This window comes from Podarcis filfolensis, assembly GCF_964270895.1.
Source record: "Podarcis filfolensis genome assembly, chromosome: 2".
NCBI classification, from domain to species: domain Eukaryota; kingdom Metazoa; phylum Chordata; class Lepidosauria; order Squamata; family Lacertidae; genus Podarcis; species Podarcis filfolensis.
In genome coordinates this window covers 74,201,591-74,219,299 of record NC_139605.1, presented here as the reverse complement: position 1 = coordinate 74,219,299, position 17,709 = coordinate 74,201,591, and the positions used below count along the sequence as shown (strand labels likewise).

Genomic DNA, 17,709 nt, shown 5'->3' with positions numbered 1-17,709 from the left:
ACCATTTAAACCTGCTCTTAGTGATAGTTTTAATGTTTTATGTTTTTGTAAACAACTTAGAAGTTTTTTATTTCGCAATCAAGCAAAATGTAAATGTTGTTAAACAAACAAACAAAATTAACTAAGAAGCAGGTAGCAGCCTCTTTGGGAGAGAAGACTGGGCAGGAATCTATGCCCAAGAGTTGCATTTGCATTATAGCCAAAACAAGAAAGGTGGCAATTGCATAAAGAGGATGCTGAGAGCCATTTCTTAGTGCTTGCAGAGACTGTGTTTGCCAAGGATGCACAGGCTATTATGCTGGTGTTCACAGCTGTGCATCTTCAAACATGCAGCTGACATGTACCAAAGAGCCAGGGTCAGCATATTCCCATTTGGATCCTTAAGCATTTGGATACTTTTATGTATGTGTACATGATTATAACAAATGCTGGTGCAGATGTAGACAGTGTAACAGCTGTGTACAATATAAAGTGGTTCAAGACTATGAAGATAGGAGAAACAAGAAATAAGTCCACAGTCAGTCTGTACTCCTTGGTTAAAGCTTCCAAGCTTCCAAGCCTGTAATCTTAGTTCAAGTGTATATATCCCTGTAAAATCAAAGCCTTTGGATGCTAAATTTAAGGCTTCCTCTCCTTCTGCAATTGCTTTGTAGAAGGGCTATGACTTTCAAAGCAAGTAAATAAATTAACTGGCTATCTTCCAGCCTCTAATAATATATTTCCACTTGAGGAACTCCCCTAGCCAGCCGTTGCCAAAATTCTCCTTCCCATCCATTCCCAGCTCCATCTTACCTTTAACTTTTTTTCTGCTCGTGCTGCCTGTTTGCAGATAGGATGCCACACTTCTGAACCTGGAACAGAGCAGAAGGTGAGGACTACAGCGCTGTCCAGCTGTGATTCTATTTTACATAACATTACCCAGGCTCATCAAAACAATACTCCTGAAAGCTTCATTGCTCATTGCTCCTGACACTATTACTGTTACCTCCTGCTGCAAGGTGGTCTGTTCATTTTACCCATCTGGTTCCTATTATTGAGGTCCTAAATCTCTTTGTACCAAAAATTCCACTTGGACCTGAACGTTTTCAGCGGCAAGCTTATTGGCACATCCAGCATTTGTATCACCCTTCTTTCAATACTGATTAGAACTTTGATAGTTTTTGCTTGGAACTAAGAGGTTGGTAGCAAATTCATTCCACTCATTGTGTGAATTGACAGGAGAGTTCTACTAGCAAGGGTCATGTCCATTTCTGTGATTACATGTGTGGCATGTTCCAACTTTGTAACATTGAAAGCAACCAAGAGGCTATCTGGTTGAACACTCTGCCATAAGGCAGGACCATCCATTCCCAATCCTGCAATTTGTCCAATCCCCATGCCAGGTTGCAATAAGCAGAGGGCAGATGCAACTGCAATAAAATGCCTCGAGAGCAAAAAGTTTGACTAAGTCAAATAAGAGCACAAAAAAGTTATATCTGCATTAAGGGAAGACAAGTAGTTCCTCCTACTGTATGATGGCTATATGTAAGACAAAGGGTTGGAAACTTGGTTAACAAACTGGATATTGGTCCTGGATGCCAGTACAGAAGGAAATGCAGATCAGTAAGGTTCTGTGCAATTCCACCCCTGTAAGGAGTGCTCTGGAGTGGGAACAGAGTTGGTCAAGGCAAGTAGTTGACGGAGAGGGGGAAGGCCCAGCAAACTCAGAAGAATACAGCAGTCTGCTTACTGAACCCAGAAGGCAAGGCCTTCCCCCTCTAGCTGGCAATCTCCACTTGAGGAGAGAATCCTTGCCCTGGCTTTTCCTCCTCACCTAGCAACATAACTGGCACCATTGTCTGTGGCAGGTTGTAGCAGAAGGCTGCAGCAAAAGACAGCACTAAAGCAATGCTAAGAGAGAAAGCAATGGATCAAATACGTCAAACCGAGAAGATATTCTTCAGGGTTCCCTAAGAATCCAGGGCTAGTTCTGAATAAGGCAGTCCAGAAAATACAATGCAAGACAATTCAATAAAACCACCTTGGGTGTTTGGGCAGAAAGGCAGTACATCAATATATTAAATACATAACATCAATCCTCAATTGGATATGGGTGGCCATTTTACAGTGAAATTCAGACTCTCTTCCCCTCACTCATCTGCTTCCCTATAGCAGGGAGGAAAGAGACATGCTTTCAGACTTAGAAGTGACGCTGCATGACATTGATTTTTATTGACTTTCCTAAGATCCTTTCACCTTAATGGTGTGGTCAGAGGAACAAACTATCAGCTGGTGCTGAAAAGGAGGATGCTAGGAAGAGACACAACACTTATACTGTAATATGATTCCGCATGTTTCAAATCTGTGGCTGTATCATCCTCCCATAGACATTTTACTATTGACCTAGGTCTCAAAGCTGACTAGTCCTGGCTGCTGGTAAAGGTCAGGATAAGATTACAGCTGCTGTTGTTATTCTTGCATGTTATCTAGACATCGTCCATCATCCAACCTGCCAGACAGATACCTGGAAAATGTATAACACTGCCATAGGCTCAAAGCGAAATCGGAATGGGTTGTCCTTGCAGACAGCAAAATACTACCATCATAATGGAGTCCAGCAGAAAAGTGAGCACCTGTTTTACTAGCCTGATAAGATTTGTGTTAAGGACTTGAAAAGATTAACTCCCTCCTCACCCCAGTTTTTCCCTTTTTCTTTTGCTGTACAAGTGATTATTATTAAGTGAGGGAATAGGAGAAGTCAAAGCAGTAGACCTTGTTCTTGTAGCAGCCTTAGAAGGTCCTGTGGGTGATGGGGGAAATCACATCAATACCTTTCCAAGAGTTGCATGCAGACCAAATCATCAAACTGGTCATCATCCTGGTCTGCAATCCAGGAAGACCAGAGATCAGCATGTACTGGGGATCAGTGCAAGGAAGACTGCAGGGTTTGGCTACATCAGAGCTACTGGTTTGTCCAGTGGGCAAACTGCAACTTACTAGCTTTTCCCAAAGAAAACATTAACTTGCCCCCACCCCATTCCCCCCCTACCTGTTGCAACATTATTTTTGCGACGATTCAAATGCACACATAGGTTTCAGGATGTTTAGAAACATATTGCGACACTCTTTCCACTTCTCAAGCAATGAGAAGCTTCAAGGGTGCAGTACTTACCTGGGTTTGGTTTCCTTTGGAAGGAAATTCCTGGAGGCTTCTTAGAGTTTTGCAATAATTGTGTTTATTTACAAATATACAGATTGGTCACAGGTGGAGATTCAGCTCAAACACTCCAAAGGACAGCCAAAGTCTACTACTCCCACGTCAGATCTCCAGAAATGAAGCCAGGAGCCTAAGGTGCTCATAGAACCCAAAGTTAGCCCCCCCATCTCTCTCTCTTGCTCAAAATGCAGTTTCTCTTCACATACAGGCACCTCGGGAGCTTCCAGTGGTGTGTGGTCAGTGGACTAGGGGGACCAGGCTAGTCCCCTAAATGTTCCCAGTAAATTAGAGTGTTGAAGTGTTAATGCATTGTGCCTCCTTCCCAAAGCCCAGGAAGCTTCTGCTCGGCTTAGGGAGGGAGGCATGATGCTCACACGCATGGCATGGGGACATTGGGGCATCACACATGTGAAGTTGGCATCCCACCCTATCGTCCTCATAAGCTGGTGCCTCTGGCCCTAACTTTTCCCCCACAAAAAAATTCACCAAACACCACTGGATCTAAGCTCTCTGCAGACAAATAAGAATGGTCAATATACAGCCATCATATAAACTTTTGTGCACATCAATTAGGATGAATGCTCAATAAACAAGTCACCTTTGGAAGTAACTGTAGATTATAGCATCCTTAGATAAAGTGGAAGAAAGGATAAATATCTTTTTTTCCTAGATATTTCTAAGAACAACCATGCAATCTTCATAACAAAGGGAAGTTCCTTGTCAGCTCTGCCTGGCTAATTAAGGCAGTCTCCAGCAATTAACTTGCCCAACTCCTCAGCTTACAACATGGAAGAGAGAACACCTTCTACTTCCCAAGACATGTTTCTATAAATCAGACTTTCTCTGAACAGCCATTTAATGTGATAAGTAGACATTTATCACCCTTCCTCTATTATATTGGAAATGTATCCTAAGACAGAGGTGCGCATAAAACTGCTGATAGGAAACATAGGAAGATGCCTTATACTGAGTCAGACCATTGGTCCATCCAGCCTAGGACCATCTATGCTGTCTGGGATTTCAGGCAGGGAGTCTTTCCCAGCACTACCTGGCGTTGGCAGGGATCAAACTTGTGACCTTCTGCATTGAAAACCGCTGGTCTACCACAGAGGTACAGCCCTTTTCCTGAAGCGACGGAAATAATGTAAGTAGAGAACCCTGCTTAAGAAGAAGGTGTGGGAAAAGGAGGTAGAAGAGGAGGACTTTAGGGACAGAAATGAAGTTGGGAATTAAATCTTGGCTGATTTAGCCCCATGCGGGGGAGATATGCTCAGACAGAATTGGAGTAAAAGAGTGTGAAAGCCAATCCTGATCTTCTCATGGCCATTCAACTCATCCCCTCCCAGCCACAGAATGAATAATTATTTTCCACAGGCAGAATCCCACCCACCTACACTGTATCTGTATATGTTCCCGCCTCTTGGCACAACATTTTTGAGGGCCGTGGTCACCATAGCAACAGGATCCTCTCATGGGCTGGAGGATCAGGCAATGATGGCCAGGTGCAATGCATGGAGGAGTTGCTCTTTCTCCACTCCCCCATCATAGTGGTTGATGGGCCAATGTGACACTAATGGCACTTCTGCTCCCCCACAATGAAGCAACCATCAATTGCCACCCAACATAGACAACAGCCCCTCCCTAACTCCAGCAGTGCGAGGGTGGGAAGTAGCCAACCTTGCAATTAACACAGACAGACACAGGGTAATTAGTGACTCAGGGTGACAAGCACCTAAAGGTTGTCTAAGGGACAAACACTCCCCCCCACCAAAGCTGAAAATAGACCCATAAGGGGAAAGACACCCTAAGCTCACATTGAGACCCAGTAATTATTTATCTCTTCCTCTTGCAAGGGCACGTACCACCACAACTTCTCAAGTGATCTGAACTTGTTGCAAACAGGAAATGCAAATAAGTTGGCCTTAGGGCTTCGTCATGTGGCCTCTCAATAAGGGTCTCTGTGAAACAGGATTGATTAACATGAAATCTCTGCTTCTCGCAATGCATCGTGAAGATTAATAAATTCATCTCTTAGAAAATGTGGAGTGGCCAACACTCAAGCAACATTCACAACACCCTTAAGGAATTTTAGAAGCTCCGAATTTTGAATACCAAGGTTGTGTATGAGGCTGGGAGAGAAGTAGACATTCCACTCCAGAGTGAGACCTTTCGCTCCAGAAGCTGGTGTTCCTACCTGTGAGGTACATCTCTTCCCCTTCTGTGAACATCTGGTGACAACGCACACATCTGGCACAAGTGGGGTGATAATGCTTCCCTCCTGCCTAAACAAATGAATGAGAGAAAATAAGATAATCAGGTAAACAGATCTAGTCAACTTACGTTTCAACTAGAATTATTTTATTTGTTTATTATATCTCTTAATCTTGACTTTTGCCTAACATCCCCCTGCATCACCACAACACATCAAAATGTGGTTTACAGAAAGAATAAAGCAGCCATCACCAACAACATAAACTATCATCACTAAAACAATTCTGAAGTTTGGTCGAACCAAAAAAAAAAAAAGTTTTAAATTGGTTCCTTAGAGCTATCAAGGAAGGGGCCCTGTGGCTAGATCAATGAAGAGAGTCCCAAGGTTAAATAAGGAGCCACAACCCAAAAGGATCTACTTGTAGGAGACAACAATCAAGGAAGAGTCCCAGAGGAGTGATGCTCTAAAATAACTTGATCTCTAGGTGGGAATCATAATCTGAAACATCCAGGCAGTTTAGAAAACTCAAAACCAGCACTTGGAAACTAAGGGCCAACTCCATGTTATGTTAAACACATGGCTAGTCCTTGAGCACATATTATTTCTTGCAGAAATAGCCAGCACTGATCAGCTCCAGTTCAGATCAGGACTGTGGTGTGTGGTGCTGGTGGCTGTGGGGGCTCTTTAACCCTTTGCCCCCCACTGTGGTCCCAATCCAGACTGCCCCCCCCCATGCCTGAAATTTTCATGCCAATAATAGTTGTCAATGGCCACTGGTTATGATGGCTCTGATGCCTCTGAATACCAGTCACTGGGGAACAACAGTGGGGTGGGCTAGTCATCTCATTGCCCACTGCGAGAAACACAGTGCAAGGTGTTTCTTTTTTTATTCCAGTGCCAGAGTTCCAGGGCTCATCCACACTTCCGCTTGCCCCACTACTTTTCCTTGGGAAAATCCATTGTTTACCGCTGAATCAGAGCAAATGTCAACTGGGTTTTCTCCAGATTGATGTTTGCTCTGATTTAGCATTAAAGAGTGTGTTTTCCAGGGAAAAGTGGTGGGGCAAAGGCAAAACCACCCGAACGTATGCCTAGAAAGCATAGGACAAGTGGAAAACTACTAGGACTCCTGGTTTCTGGACACAGGAGAAGCGGAAGTGTGGACAAGCCCTGAGTTGCTACTGAAGTCCACTATTGCTTAGCACTAGATGCTGCCTTTTACACCTAGGAAATGGAGTGGCTGTTGGGTATAAAACTGGACATCAGAATGGCAGGTAGCCACTGAAACACAAAGTTTGTTCTTCAAACCCAGAATTCTGCATTAGTCTTTGACCTAATCTATGGGGTCATTCGAAGATTACAGAGGGAGAGAGCTTGTAGGATCCACCCTAGTGATAGCTCTGTGACAAAGAAAGCCCACAAGCTCAGATCTGTCACACTGAATAAAAGGGTCATCTTTTCCCACCAACTTTCAGCTTATGTCAATCCAGTGACTTTGCTAGAGTTGGGCAGGGTGACAAGTCACAGCACAGCCAAGCCCAGGGTGTCATCCTAGCTGTGAACTACCACTGGAATAGTGTGACATTCTTGTTTTACAAGCTGTCACTAAATGAACCATCATCATCCGGTGATGCTGGACAGATCTGGCACTGAGCAATGGCTGCAATGAAGTTGAATGTTCAAGTCTATGCCGGATGAGCACAAGCGGAAGCCATGTTTGCTATCTGAGTATTCAGTCCTGATTTCTCTTGAGAGGGCAACTTTTATTCTTCTGTTGCCTTCAACAGGATTAGAAATAGCAACCTACTATTTCGCCCACTTGTGATGTAAGAAGGCTGTTCTCCCTGCCCTTTAAAACAAGGATAATAGGCTTAATTGGTAGCTTGCTTCCATTCAAAAGTGTCTGCTAGGATTTCAATTATAGGCTCACTTGCAGGGCTTCAGAGCTCAGATGCAGCCACTGGTTTAACTTGGTGCAATCAGCCCCATTCTGTGCAAAGCACTGCTCCCAAAGGGACTTTTTACAGCAGCAGCAGCAGCAACAACATAATAATAATAATAGAAGGAAGGATGAGGGATTGTTGAAGGGTGTGGGGAGGGGGAAGGATAGTGAAGGCTTTTAATTAGAGAAGGGACTTTTAAAGCTAAAGCCAGCATTAAAACCAGTAATGGCTTTCCTAAGAAATGGCCATGTGAGTCTCGCAACACATAGTTGCCAGTTAGGCTGTCAGCACAGCAATCAAGCGATGGTGCACCAGTTTTGCCAACCACTGGTGGGTAGTATCCACTGGGATCAGTAGACTGATCAAGAGGCCAACAGATGGTGGCATAGGAGCCCCTGGCAGGTGCAATCACAGCCACTGGCAGGCAGAACTCATCAGTCCTAGTTCTGCCCCCACTCTCTTCCACCCTGCTGAGTTCTACAAGGGCAACTCTGAGACTGAGGAGGAAGAAGTTGACAGCAAGGGCCACTCTCTGGCCTGGTTGTAAGTAAGAAGGCAGGCAGGGTGGGGGCTGGCTGAGGCCAGACTGAGGTTGGTGGGACAGTGTCCCATTTGGCCTAATGTACTTCATGGCTTGTCATTTCTGCCTGAATAATTGTTGCACAAAAATGAAACAAAGCCCATTGCTCTCCTGTGATTGTTAAGCTGCTTGCCTATGTTATGGAGTTGCCAGGCCCCTACCACAAAACCAGCCTTAGAGTTCAGTGGTGAAGGCTGGCCCAGCCAGCCCCCCAGCCCATAGCATGCATCTTGGGGTTGTTATCTGCATCAAGTCCTGTATTTCTTGAGATATGTCCTAGTGCTCAGGGTTTCTGAGTGCACTCATGGATGCGAGGGACAGAGCTTGCATGCGCAACCCTGCCCTGTTCCCAGTTTGAGCCTGCACATTTTCAGGCAACCGCCTGAACAGGGCTGATGCCACCAGATAATCTGGACACATGGACAGCATCCACAATACTTAGTTAAATCCTGGGATGTCCTTCAAATGAAGACAGAGAGGCAATTCCTTCACCCACTTTGCACCCACCTCTCCTCTTCACCCACCATGTGCACTGACAGCTTTTAAATAAGCATTTTTATCGACAATGTAAGTCCTGCTCTGACCCTCGCTGCCAACAGCCAAAGCCAGTTTACTTGGATGTCAAATAAATGAAGCGTTTAAATTGGACAGTAAAATTGGCTTCCAGGTGGAAAAATCAAAATTGGAGACAGAATTGTTAGAACCCAGTACTAAGAATTTGTCAAAAATGTACAATTTGCTGCTGAAATGGAATACACAAGATGAAACGGTTAAATCAGCTATGATTAAATGGGCTCAGGACATTGGTCATAATATTTTGTTTGCTGATTGGGAAAAGTTGTGGACCACCGGGATGAGATTTACGGCATGTAATGCTTTAAGAGAAAACATTATGAAAATGATATATAGGTGGTACATAACCCCAGTCAAGCTTGCAAAGATTTACCATTTGCCTGATAATAAATGTTGGAAATGTAAAGAAAAGGAGGGTACATTCTTTCACCTTTGGTGGACGTGCCCGAAGATTAAGGCATTCTGGGAAATGATCTATAATGAACTTAAAAAGGTATTTAAATATACTTTCCCTAAGAAACCAGAGGCCTTTCTCTTGGGTATTGTCGGACAGGGGGTGTTAAAGATGGATATAACTTTCTTTTTGTACGCTACAACAGCAGCTAGAATACTTATTGCGAAGTACTGGAAGACACAAGAACTACCCACACTGGAAGAATGGCAGATGAAGGTGATAGACTACATGGGCCTGGCAGAAATGACGAGCAGAATCCGAAACCAGGGAAGAGAAGCAGCGCAAGAAGAATGGAAAAAGTTCAAGGACTATTTAAAGAAATATTACAAAATTAACGAAAGTTAGAATGATGTTGGACTGGAAAGTAAATGGTTACTATTAGCAATGGTTAAGACAAGGAAAATAAGGAAGATTAGTTTAAATTTAATTTAAAATAAGGGAAGATTTGCTGAGTAATCGATAAGAATTTGGAATACAGAAAAGGGAGGCATGAGGAAGTCGGGGAAGAAAGGTATAAGAAACTAAGATATGAAATGGTACATGTTTTATGTTTTGTTTTTGTTCTTTGTTTGTTTATGTATGTGTTATATGTTTGTGTTGTTATAAAAATCCTGAATAAAAAATTATTATAAAAAAATAAAAAAATAAAAAAATACTTGGATGTCAGAAACCCCACTCTGCATTTTCCATTATACAGAAAATGCAGATAATTTTTATACCAAACACTTTTGGGAGTCAATTTGTCCTCAGTGCAAGCTAGGAAAGGTTGAACCTATTACTTTTGGTTTTTGTCAGTTTCTCATTTTTCTAATCTTAAATTCAGTCCTTGACATTTCCAAATCATTTTGCCACATATGCATACACACACACACACACACACACACACACACACAGTGCTCCTGAAAATTCACCAGCATTTTCATGTGAATTTCTCATAACATACATAAACATGCAATTTGCCCCATCGTTATCACTATTTTTTCACAAAGCATTGTTCCCTATCACAATGCAATTTTGTATATTATTTTCATTCAGTATTTTTATGCACGCTTTATTCTAGAGTGTGTATTCTTGTACACATTACTTGGCCAGAGAACTTTATTGTAAAATTCAAAGAAGTGCAAATTACAAAGTTTCAGTTTGTGCATTGTTTCAGAAAGCGCAGCTTTGGTAGGTTGAATGTAAATGGAATCAAATTCCTCCCTCATCCTGATGCAAGACTCATTCAACACGCAGAAAAGAAGAAGAAAAGGAGCCGGCTGAGCTGCTAAAAAGCCAACCAAGACCAGTGCTTCAGCCCTCTGTTATGTTGCTGCATTATCCAATGTTTCTCCTCACATGTTTCCTAGTTTTAAAGGGCGGGAACACGGAAATCAATAATGATCATGCAAATGGAGTGAATGAATCACTCAGTTGCTTGCAGCTAAAATCAACAAATGTCTTCCTCCCCTCCCTGCTCCACCTTTGCAAAAATTCTCCAGCGCCTTCAGCGAGACACTCTCTCTGCTAATCTACGCATCCTCTGGAAGAGCTCCATGGAGATTTACGAGAACGTGTTGGCTGAGTCACTGCAGGATTTGCCTGTCACTAAAGTGATATGGGTATAAAATCAAATAACAGATTGATGCCATCTAATGCAATTGTGTCAAGGAAGCTGGCCGCTTAAGCCCAGAGACCCACTCTCAGAGGAGAAGTAAAAGGTTCTGTGGGATTTGCAACCCAATCCTATGAGCCACTGGACTGAGGCGGCAGCTCATATAGGATCAAGCGCTAAGCTCCCAGTGCAAAAGAAATGCCCTTGGGCTGATCCCACTAGTGCTGCAGCATCCCTTGGCATCCATCACTTTCCAGCTGGCCCTTGCTTCATGCTGCCAAATGGTACTGGGGGGAGACAGAGCCCCTCACCTTTCCGTCTAGCATGCTATGGTCTCTCCTGGTCCATAGGAGGTCTAGGGCTGGGACAATCATGGGCTGCCCAATTCTACAATTAAGTATGGACTACAAGGGATGTGTGTTGGGGGGAAATCCTCAATCTCTTAATGAAAAAGCAGGATAAAAATAGGACAGAGAGTTTCTGCTAGGAATAGGACTGGTTTGTTTGTTTGTTTTAAAAAAATTGTGGCCATTTGCAAACATTGCTACTCGTTCATGCAAGTTTCGCACAGTGTCTGCATGACGTCATCCTCATCAAAATTCAATCCCATATTACTTCTCCATTTAGTCTACAGTTCCTTTGGTCCAGCAGCCAACTTGAAAAATATGTCATAATTGCTTTTAGCTGGTTGCTTGATTTTATTGCTTTTGGTGATGTTTAACTGCCTTGGCTTTATAGTTTTGTTTATTTTGCACTTTGCTTTATTGTGTTTTATTACCTTTTGCTGGATTGTATTCATACAGTGAAACTAGAAGGGGCTACTCTTCCTTTTTGATTTGGTCTCCCAGTCGAGAACATTAAGAGACACGCTGGCCTTGGAACTAGAAGCCCTTCTCTTGCTGGGTACAAAAACATTAAGCACGCTTTCCCCGTGGCGTTTTGGAGGCACGGTGAGTCAGAGGTTCCCCACCCCTGAACTAGATACTCTAGCCACCAAATCCAACCTGCCTTTTCTGGACTTGGTTTGACCGCCAAGTGAAGGAAGTCCCTAAGCTGTCTCAGCCTCACCTCTAGCAGAGGTGCAGACCAAATCACAACCACCTTGTTTATTTTATACTGATTAAAATTACAGTCATTGTGAGAGCCCAGTGCTGCCTACTATGAATACACTGCTTATTATAATTCAAAGGGGTGTGTGTCACTGTCGTTCCTTTAAGACTCATTAATCATCCATAGCTGGCTGCACATCTTAGAGCCATATGGGACAACCAGAGGCGTAAGCATATGATGGCTGATTAGGGCTGAGGATAGTTAAAGGCACACTTATGCCACACTTTGTCAAGAAGGATGATGGGAGCCTACTGCTTGGAGGGCAATAGGATCCTAGGCATTATTACCCTCCGGGCACCAAACTCCTGGGCATCCCCACCATCCTGTCTGATTTGTGATCGCTGCAGCTAGCAGGCTTAGTCTTCCTAGGAGACACCACCTCCGGTGCTCAGCACGAGGAAGACAACCCCCAAGAGGCTGAGTTTGCATGCCAAGATATGACTGGAAAAGACGGCAAAGGACTGTGCTCTGAATTTTTCTCAGAAGAAGAGGTCGCGCCATGCCCACAGGACCTCTCCATTGCCCCATGGCTCTGCAGCCATCGTTACGCAACACATCAGCCTCTCCTCTCCGCTTTGCATTGTGCTCCAGGGTCACATGCAGACTCTTCCCAGAGCCCAGCTGACCTATTTCCAGCCAATCCCATCATCAGGATTAGACAAGGAGTTCCCCTTGACCAGGCTCCAGGGATCCCCCTTAGAGAGACGCAATTCAGGAAATCAAGGAGTAAAAAGAAGGTGCTGAATAAGGCTTGTCTCAAATGTTCTGGGAAATATGAAGGTCAGGTCCACTGTTTGTGTCTGTTTAGAGCAGCATAGGAGGCAGAGAGGAGAGATGTTTCTGAAAACGTGTCCAAAAATTGAGACACAGCAGCCTGGGAAGCTCACATTTGTTCTGTGTTTTCAGACATTTGGTTCCCCTCCATGTCAGTAGTGGAAATACAAGAATTTGCCTTTTGCAGTTGAAGTGAAGGGACTCTTAGCCATTGAGCATGTCTCAGGAACTCAGCTCTGGAGAGCAAATCCAATGATCATGCTCTTCTGGAAGTCTTCCAACCTGCTCTATGCATTCTGAAGCTTACAATCAGGTCATCTCTGCTACTGAGCTGCAGCAACATTTAAGAGGTTGCACACCTAGTGCAGCTCAACTGGCCAAATGCTTAGAATCAAGGCACTCTTCACAGTACTGCCCTCCTTTGTGCCAGGCTGTAAGATTAAAACACATTTCCAGGGCTGCTCCGCATGTCTTGGCTTGACTGTGTGGGGCAGACAGATGGGACGGAGGGACGACTGAATTGCAGCTGGCAAACTGACTTAATACTTAAGCTCCTGGCCTTCAGGGGCTGCTTCATACGCTCTGGGTCTTAGGAGCCTTTTAGTGTGGGTCTTTGAATAGTCAGATGGTTGGATGTGTGGCAGCTCCATGTCAATTTCACTCTGGAGACAGGCCTTTATTAAAGTCTGGGAAGCAGATGGCCAGTGCAGGTGTGGGGAGGCAAAAGCTTGACATGAAACTGACAAGCACCTAACCATGCAAAAGTGGCGTGTCCATGGATCTTTCAAAGTCTACGAAAAGGATCGTCTGCGGCAGGACTGGCAGGCCTCATTACCTCCCTGCCAGGGCTCAGTTTCCGAGGAGAGAAGTGCCAAATTCAAGACTTCCATCTGCCTTCCTCCTTGTTCCTAAATTGATTGTGACAGGCTGCAGTTGCTCAGGGGAAAACTCTGCACATGCTCTGAGAAATTTTTCTTTACCATTTCTTCACATATTTCAGGGTTCAGATGTGGCACTGAAAACAGATTCTGGAGCTGAATCTGTGCCCCAGCTGAACCCCATTTAAATTCAGTGGGTGGCATTCAACTAAATTTTATTCAGAACAGACCCATTCCAATGAATCACTACATTAGGACCATTAATTTAAAACTTAGTTGAATGCCACCCAGTGGCTGCATGCTTTAGGGGAAATTAATTCATTTTCTCTCTCTCTCTCTTTCTTAAAAAAAAAAAAGGACTTTAAAAGTAATTTTCACTTATTCATGTTAAAGGAAGACCCAGCACAGTTTTAATGCACCTGGCTTGCTGTTTACATTAACACAACGCTTCTGTTCCGCCATTCACTTAGACCCTTCCAACACCCTGGAGTGTCAACACTTTAATTATCTCACTCCACAAACCCTGTGGGTCCTGGAATGCTTGCCCTGGGCTCCCAAGTTTCTCTTTGCAGTCACAGCCTTCATCCACCATGATTTCCTTTTGCCTGCTAGCACATTGCTGCATGGCTAACAGCTGTGCAGGATTTGTTGCCACAGCAACAGAGAGAGGCAGGGTGTGGAACCTGGTGACAGAGCATTCTCTCAGGTAGATGGATGGAGAGGAGCATCTGAGAAATGAGCTCATGTCACCTGGAGGGCAGGTAGGGTAATTGATGGCTATTGCAGCCACAGAGACAGTCGAGCAGCATTGCTGAAATGCCTGGGACTTGGGAGAGGAGATACATACCTAGGAAGCTGCCTTACAGTGAGTCAGATCACTGATCCACCCAGCTCAGTATTGTCTGCACTTGACTGGCAGCAGCTCTCTGGGATGGGAGACAGGTCTCCAGGATTTGGGGCTTTAATATTTCAACAACACTCTGCGCGACACCCAAATCTGGTCCCCCCCCTTCCACTGTTTGTCATTGTTGCAGGGCCTGCTGTGGCACCCTCTCAGTTTGGCACTCAGTGCAGGCAAACCAGTCGTGCTCCCCTAACTACACCTCTGCCGGGATGTCAGACAGGGAATACTCCTAGCCCTACATGGAGATGCTGGGGATCAAACTTAGGACCTTTTGCATGCAAAGCAGATGCTCTAGCTCTGAGCTACAGCTCCTCCTTTTCTTCAGGAGCACTTGCAGGTGATCAGGAGTGATAGAATCAAAATCCCAAGAAGAGGGTCTTCTGTTGCAGGCTGGGAGCACAGATTGGGCACTTGATGGACAAAGCGCCCGGCTATTTTTGCCTAATTTATTTACGCACTTCAAGCAGATACCATAATACCATTTATACTGATCTGTGATGTGATCATATCTGGAATTCTGTGCGCAGTTCTAGCTGCTGCATGTCAGAAAGGATATTGTAGATGTGGAAAAGGTACAGATAAAGGCTGCATACCCCAAAATGACCAAGGGACTGGAGCAACTTCCCTATCAGGAAAGATCTTGGACTTTTTAGTTTAGCAAAAAGGCAAGAAAGTGGGGGATCCACAATAAAGGTTAATAAAATTATGCATAGTGGGGAGACTGTCGATAGAATATGTCTCCCAGCCTCATACTATAAGAACCTGCGATCATCCAGTGAAGCTAAACATTGGAAGATTCAAGACAGATGGAACAAAGGACTTCTTCACACAGCACATAGTTAAACGATGGAATTTGTTCCTTCATTGCATAGTGATGGCCATCAACTTAAGCAGTAGGCAAATTCAGGGAGGATGAACCTGCCCTTGGCTGCTTCTCATGATGGGGATCTGAGGCAGCATGACTCTGAATACCAGTTGCTGGAGAATAACAGCAGGAGTGGGCGATGGCGCTCATAGCCTGATTATGGGCTTCCCAAAGGCATCTGGTTGGCTGCTATGGGAAACAGGATGGTGGGCTCGATAGGTCTTTGGTCTGACTTAGCAGCGCTCTTCTGATATGGGTTTGGCGCTTTATCAGAAGCTGAGGAGTTCTGTGCTTACCTAAAATGTGTTGGTGCAAATTGGAGACATTTGCCTGAAACGGCTTCATTTGTCTCCTTCATTTTGATTCAACAAACGTTCTTTTTCCAGAAATGAGGAACGTTTCTAATATAATATGCTGCTGACTGAGGAAAGAAGGTTGGGATTCACTGACCGATCAAGAGGGGCTCAACCTTGGCATTAACAGCACCATACGCTAACCAACTGAGCTATTTACAACAGATACTGCATTCCTCATACCTTTTCAGTGTGTTTTCCTCTGTCATCATGAGGAATGGAAACAAACTTTCAGAAAAACCCCAATGATCTGGAAGATGGCACTGCAGCCAACAGATTATAAATGAAAACGCACATTCCATGCTATGCAATTCAGACACAGCCGTGTCAATTTTTAGCACTCCCCACTCCAGTTATATATAGACGGCTATATTTAGCATCCTCTAGGCTTGCCTATATAATCATAATGCACAGTTGCTGATTCTCCTCCTGTCACTCAGATTCTGAAGTGCAACATACACCCTTCCAGAAAACCAGTCCCTTACAACAGGGCTGGTGAACTTGTGGCCCTTCAGATATTTCTGGACTCCAGCTCCTATCATCCCCAGCCAGCAGGACCAATGGTCAAGGAGGATTGGGGTTGTAGTCCAGCATCACTTGGAGAGCCAGCAGCCTTTTATCCCAGCTTTACACTGGTGACATGATTACAATTTCTATTTTACTTTTGGGGTAAAATCAGCGTCAGAGCCTAGACAGTGCCAGGAACAAAAACAAAGAAACAAAAACAAATCGCCAAACCACCTGACCTGATAGCCCTTTCTTAGATCATTCAATAGTTATCCATGTATCCAGTACCATTTTTCTAGAAAAAGAGGAGCCAGAACTTACTATGGACACCTTTCTTGTTGTTTTATAATGGCAATGGTGCCCACCTGAGAGGGGCCAGAACTGAGTTCCGGCTGAAAAAAAAGCCCTGCATGTAATCCCTGTGTAACGGGAAATGTCACAAGTCTGAGCAGCACCATGTACATTTCCTTAAGCCAGAAAGTGAAAAAAATAATGTCCTGTGTATCTCTTGCTAACACAAAGCTCAGCTTCCTTGACATCACAACAACAGTACCATTGGTGTTAGAGAAAGGGCCCTGTCCACGCTGAACTCACCTCCAGGACTCTGCCACTGATGTACCGGTTGCAGGTCTCACATTTAATGCCAAATTGGGCATGGTAGTCAGATTCACAGTATGGAATGCCATCCCTGTGGGAAAAAATTCAGGCTATGAGGCTTAGAAGAGGGGAAAGGATAGTCAAGAATCTCCCCCCACCCCTCAGCAGAATTTCTATTGTATGATGCTGAAATGTGACCTGTGCTCAAGTGAAGGGCACCAAGGGGGAAAACAGCCTGCCAGGAGCTTATTTTGGTGTCCAGTCAGAAACTCTAGTTAAGTTCACAAAGGCTGCTTTACATTATTGGGGTTGAGGAGGCTCCTTTCCCCTGATCTCAGACTTTCCACTCCTTGCCTCTTCTCCTCTCGCTCCCCATGCTGTAGGACATCTTTCCACCACAAGTCTGCCTCCTCTTCATTGTTGCATAGCACAGGCAGGGAAGGGAAGGGTTATATGGAAGGTTTCAGCTTTGTGCCTCTGCGCAGTTCCCAGGAGGCAGCAGGAGGGCAGTTTCTAGGGCACAAAGGTGCCCTGTGGCAAGGGAGATGCCCAGACCAAAGAGGCATGTGAGTCTAGACTCCTGCTTTTATTGCTCTCAAAAGGTTTTCAGGGACTTAGGTTGTTTCCCTGTTCCCATGGTCTCTTAGAACACCAGTTGTTCTAAGACACCAGTCACTCCTTGTAGTAGGATAAAACCTTATGGGACAGCTAGATTTTGAACTGGAGAGTCATTGCATAAGGGTACCACGGAACTACTATTGCCTGCTAATCTGAATCTGCTCCTAACCTGCTTTGACCCAGTTCAGAGACCAATGCAAGCATGGAGTTTTTTTATGTAGCAGGGTTTGCATCAGGGATTGGTTGAGCAGTGAATGAGCTCTTCGGGGGAACACTGCCCTAGCCACCTGCTCTCAGCCACATTAGACTGATTCAGAAATACACACAACGGGTGAATTTGGATGACCGTATATTGGCTTAATAAGCCAAGATCAGAACAAGCCTGCTGGCTGTGCACACACTCCCTTCAATCCTCCCTCTGCCATGGCAGCAAACAAACCAGGAAGATTTCCACTAGCTATAGTTTCCTTCTTCATACAAACTCAGAAACTATGGTTAACTTGTTTAGAACAAGGCAGGATATTCAGCCAAGTTTCATCATCTTAACACCT

General features: G+C 44.4%; 1 protein-coding gene across 8 annotated transcripts in view; it reads right to left on the bottom strand.

The window, feature by feature from the left end:
• ABLIM3 (actin binding LIM protein family member 3) overlaps nucleotides 1–17,709 on the bottom strand; it is a 141,803-nt gene that overhangs the window by 28,025 nt on the left and 96,069 nt on the right. For all 8 annotated transcript variants that reach the window (XR_014543035.1, XR_014543036.1, XR_014543037.1 and 5 more), the window contains exons 6-8: nucleotides 16,538–16,631; nucleotides 5,391–5,478; nucleotides 793–851 (exon numbers count right to left, since the gene is read on the bottom strand). Coding sequence is in view for 1 of the 8 variants with exons in the window: in XM_083594056.1 (XP_083450182.1) it covers nucleotides 793–851; nucleotides 5,391–5,478; nucleotides 16,538–16,631 (241 nt within the window). In the remaining 7 variants the exon portion in view is untranslated. The remainder of the gene's footprint in view (nucleotides 1–792; nucleotides 852–5,390; nucleotides 5,479–16,537; nucleotides 16,632–17,709) is intronic.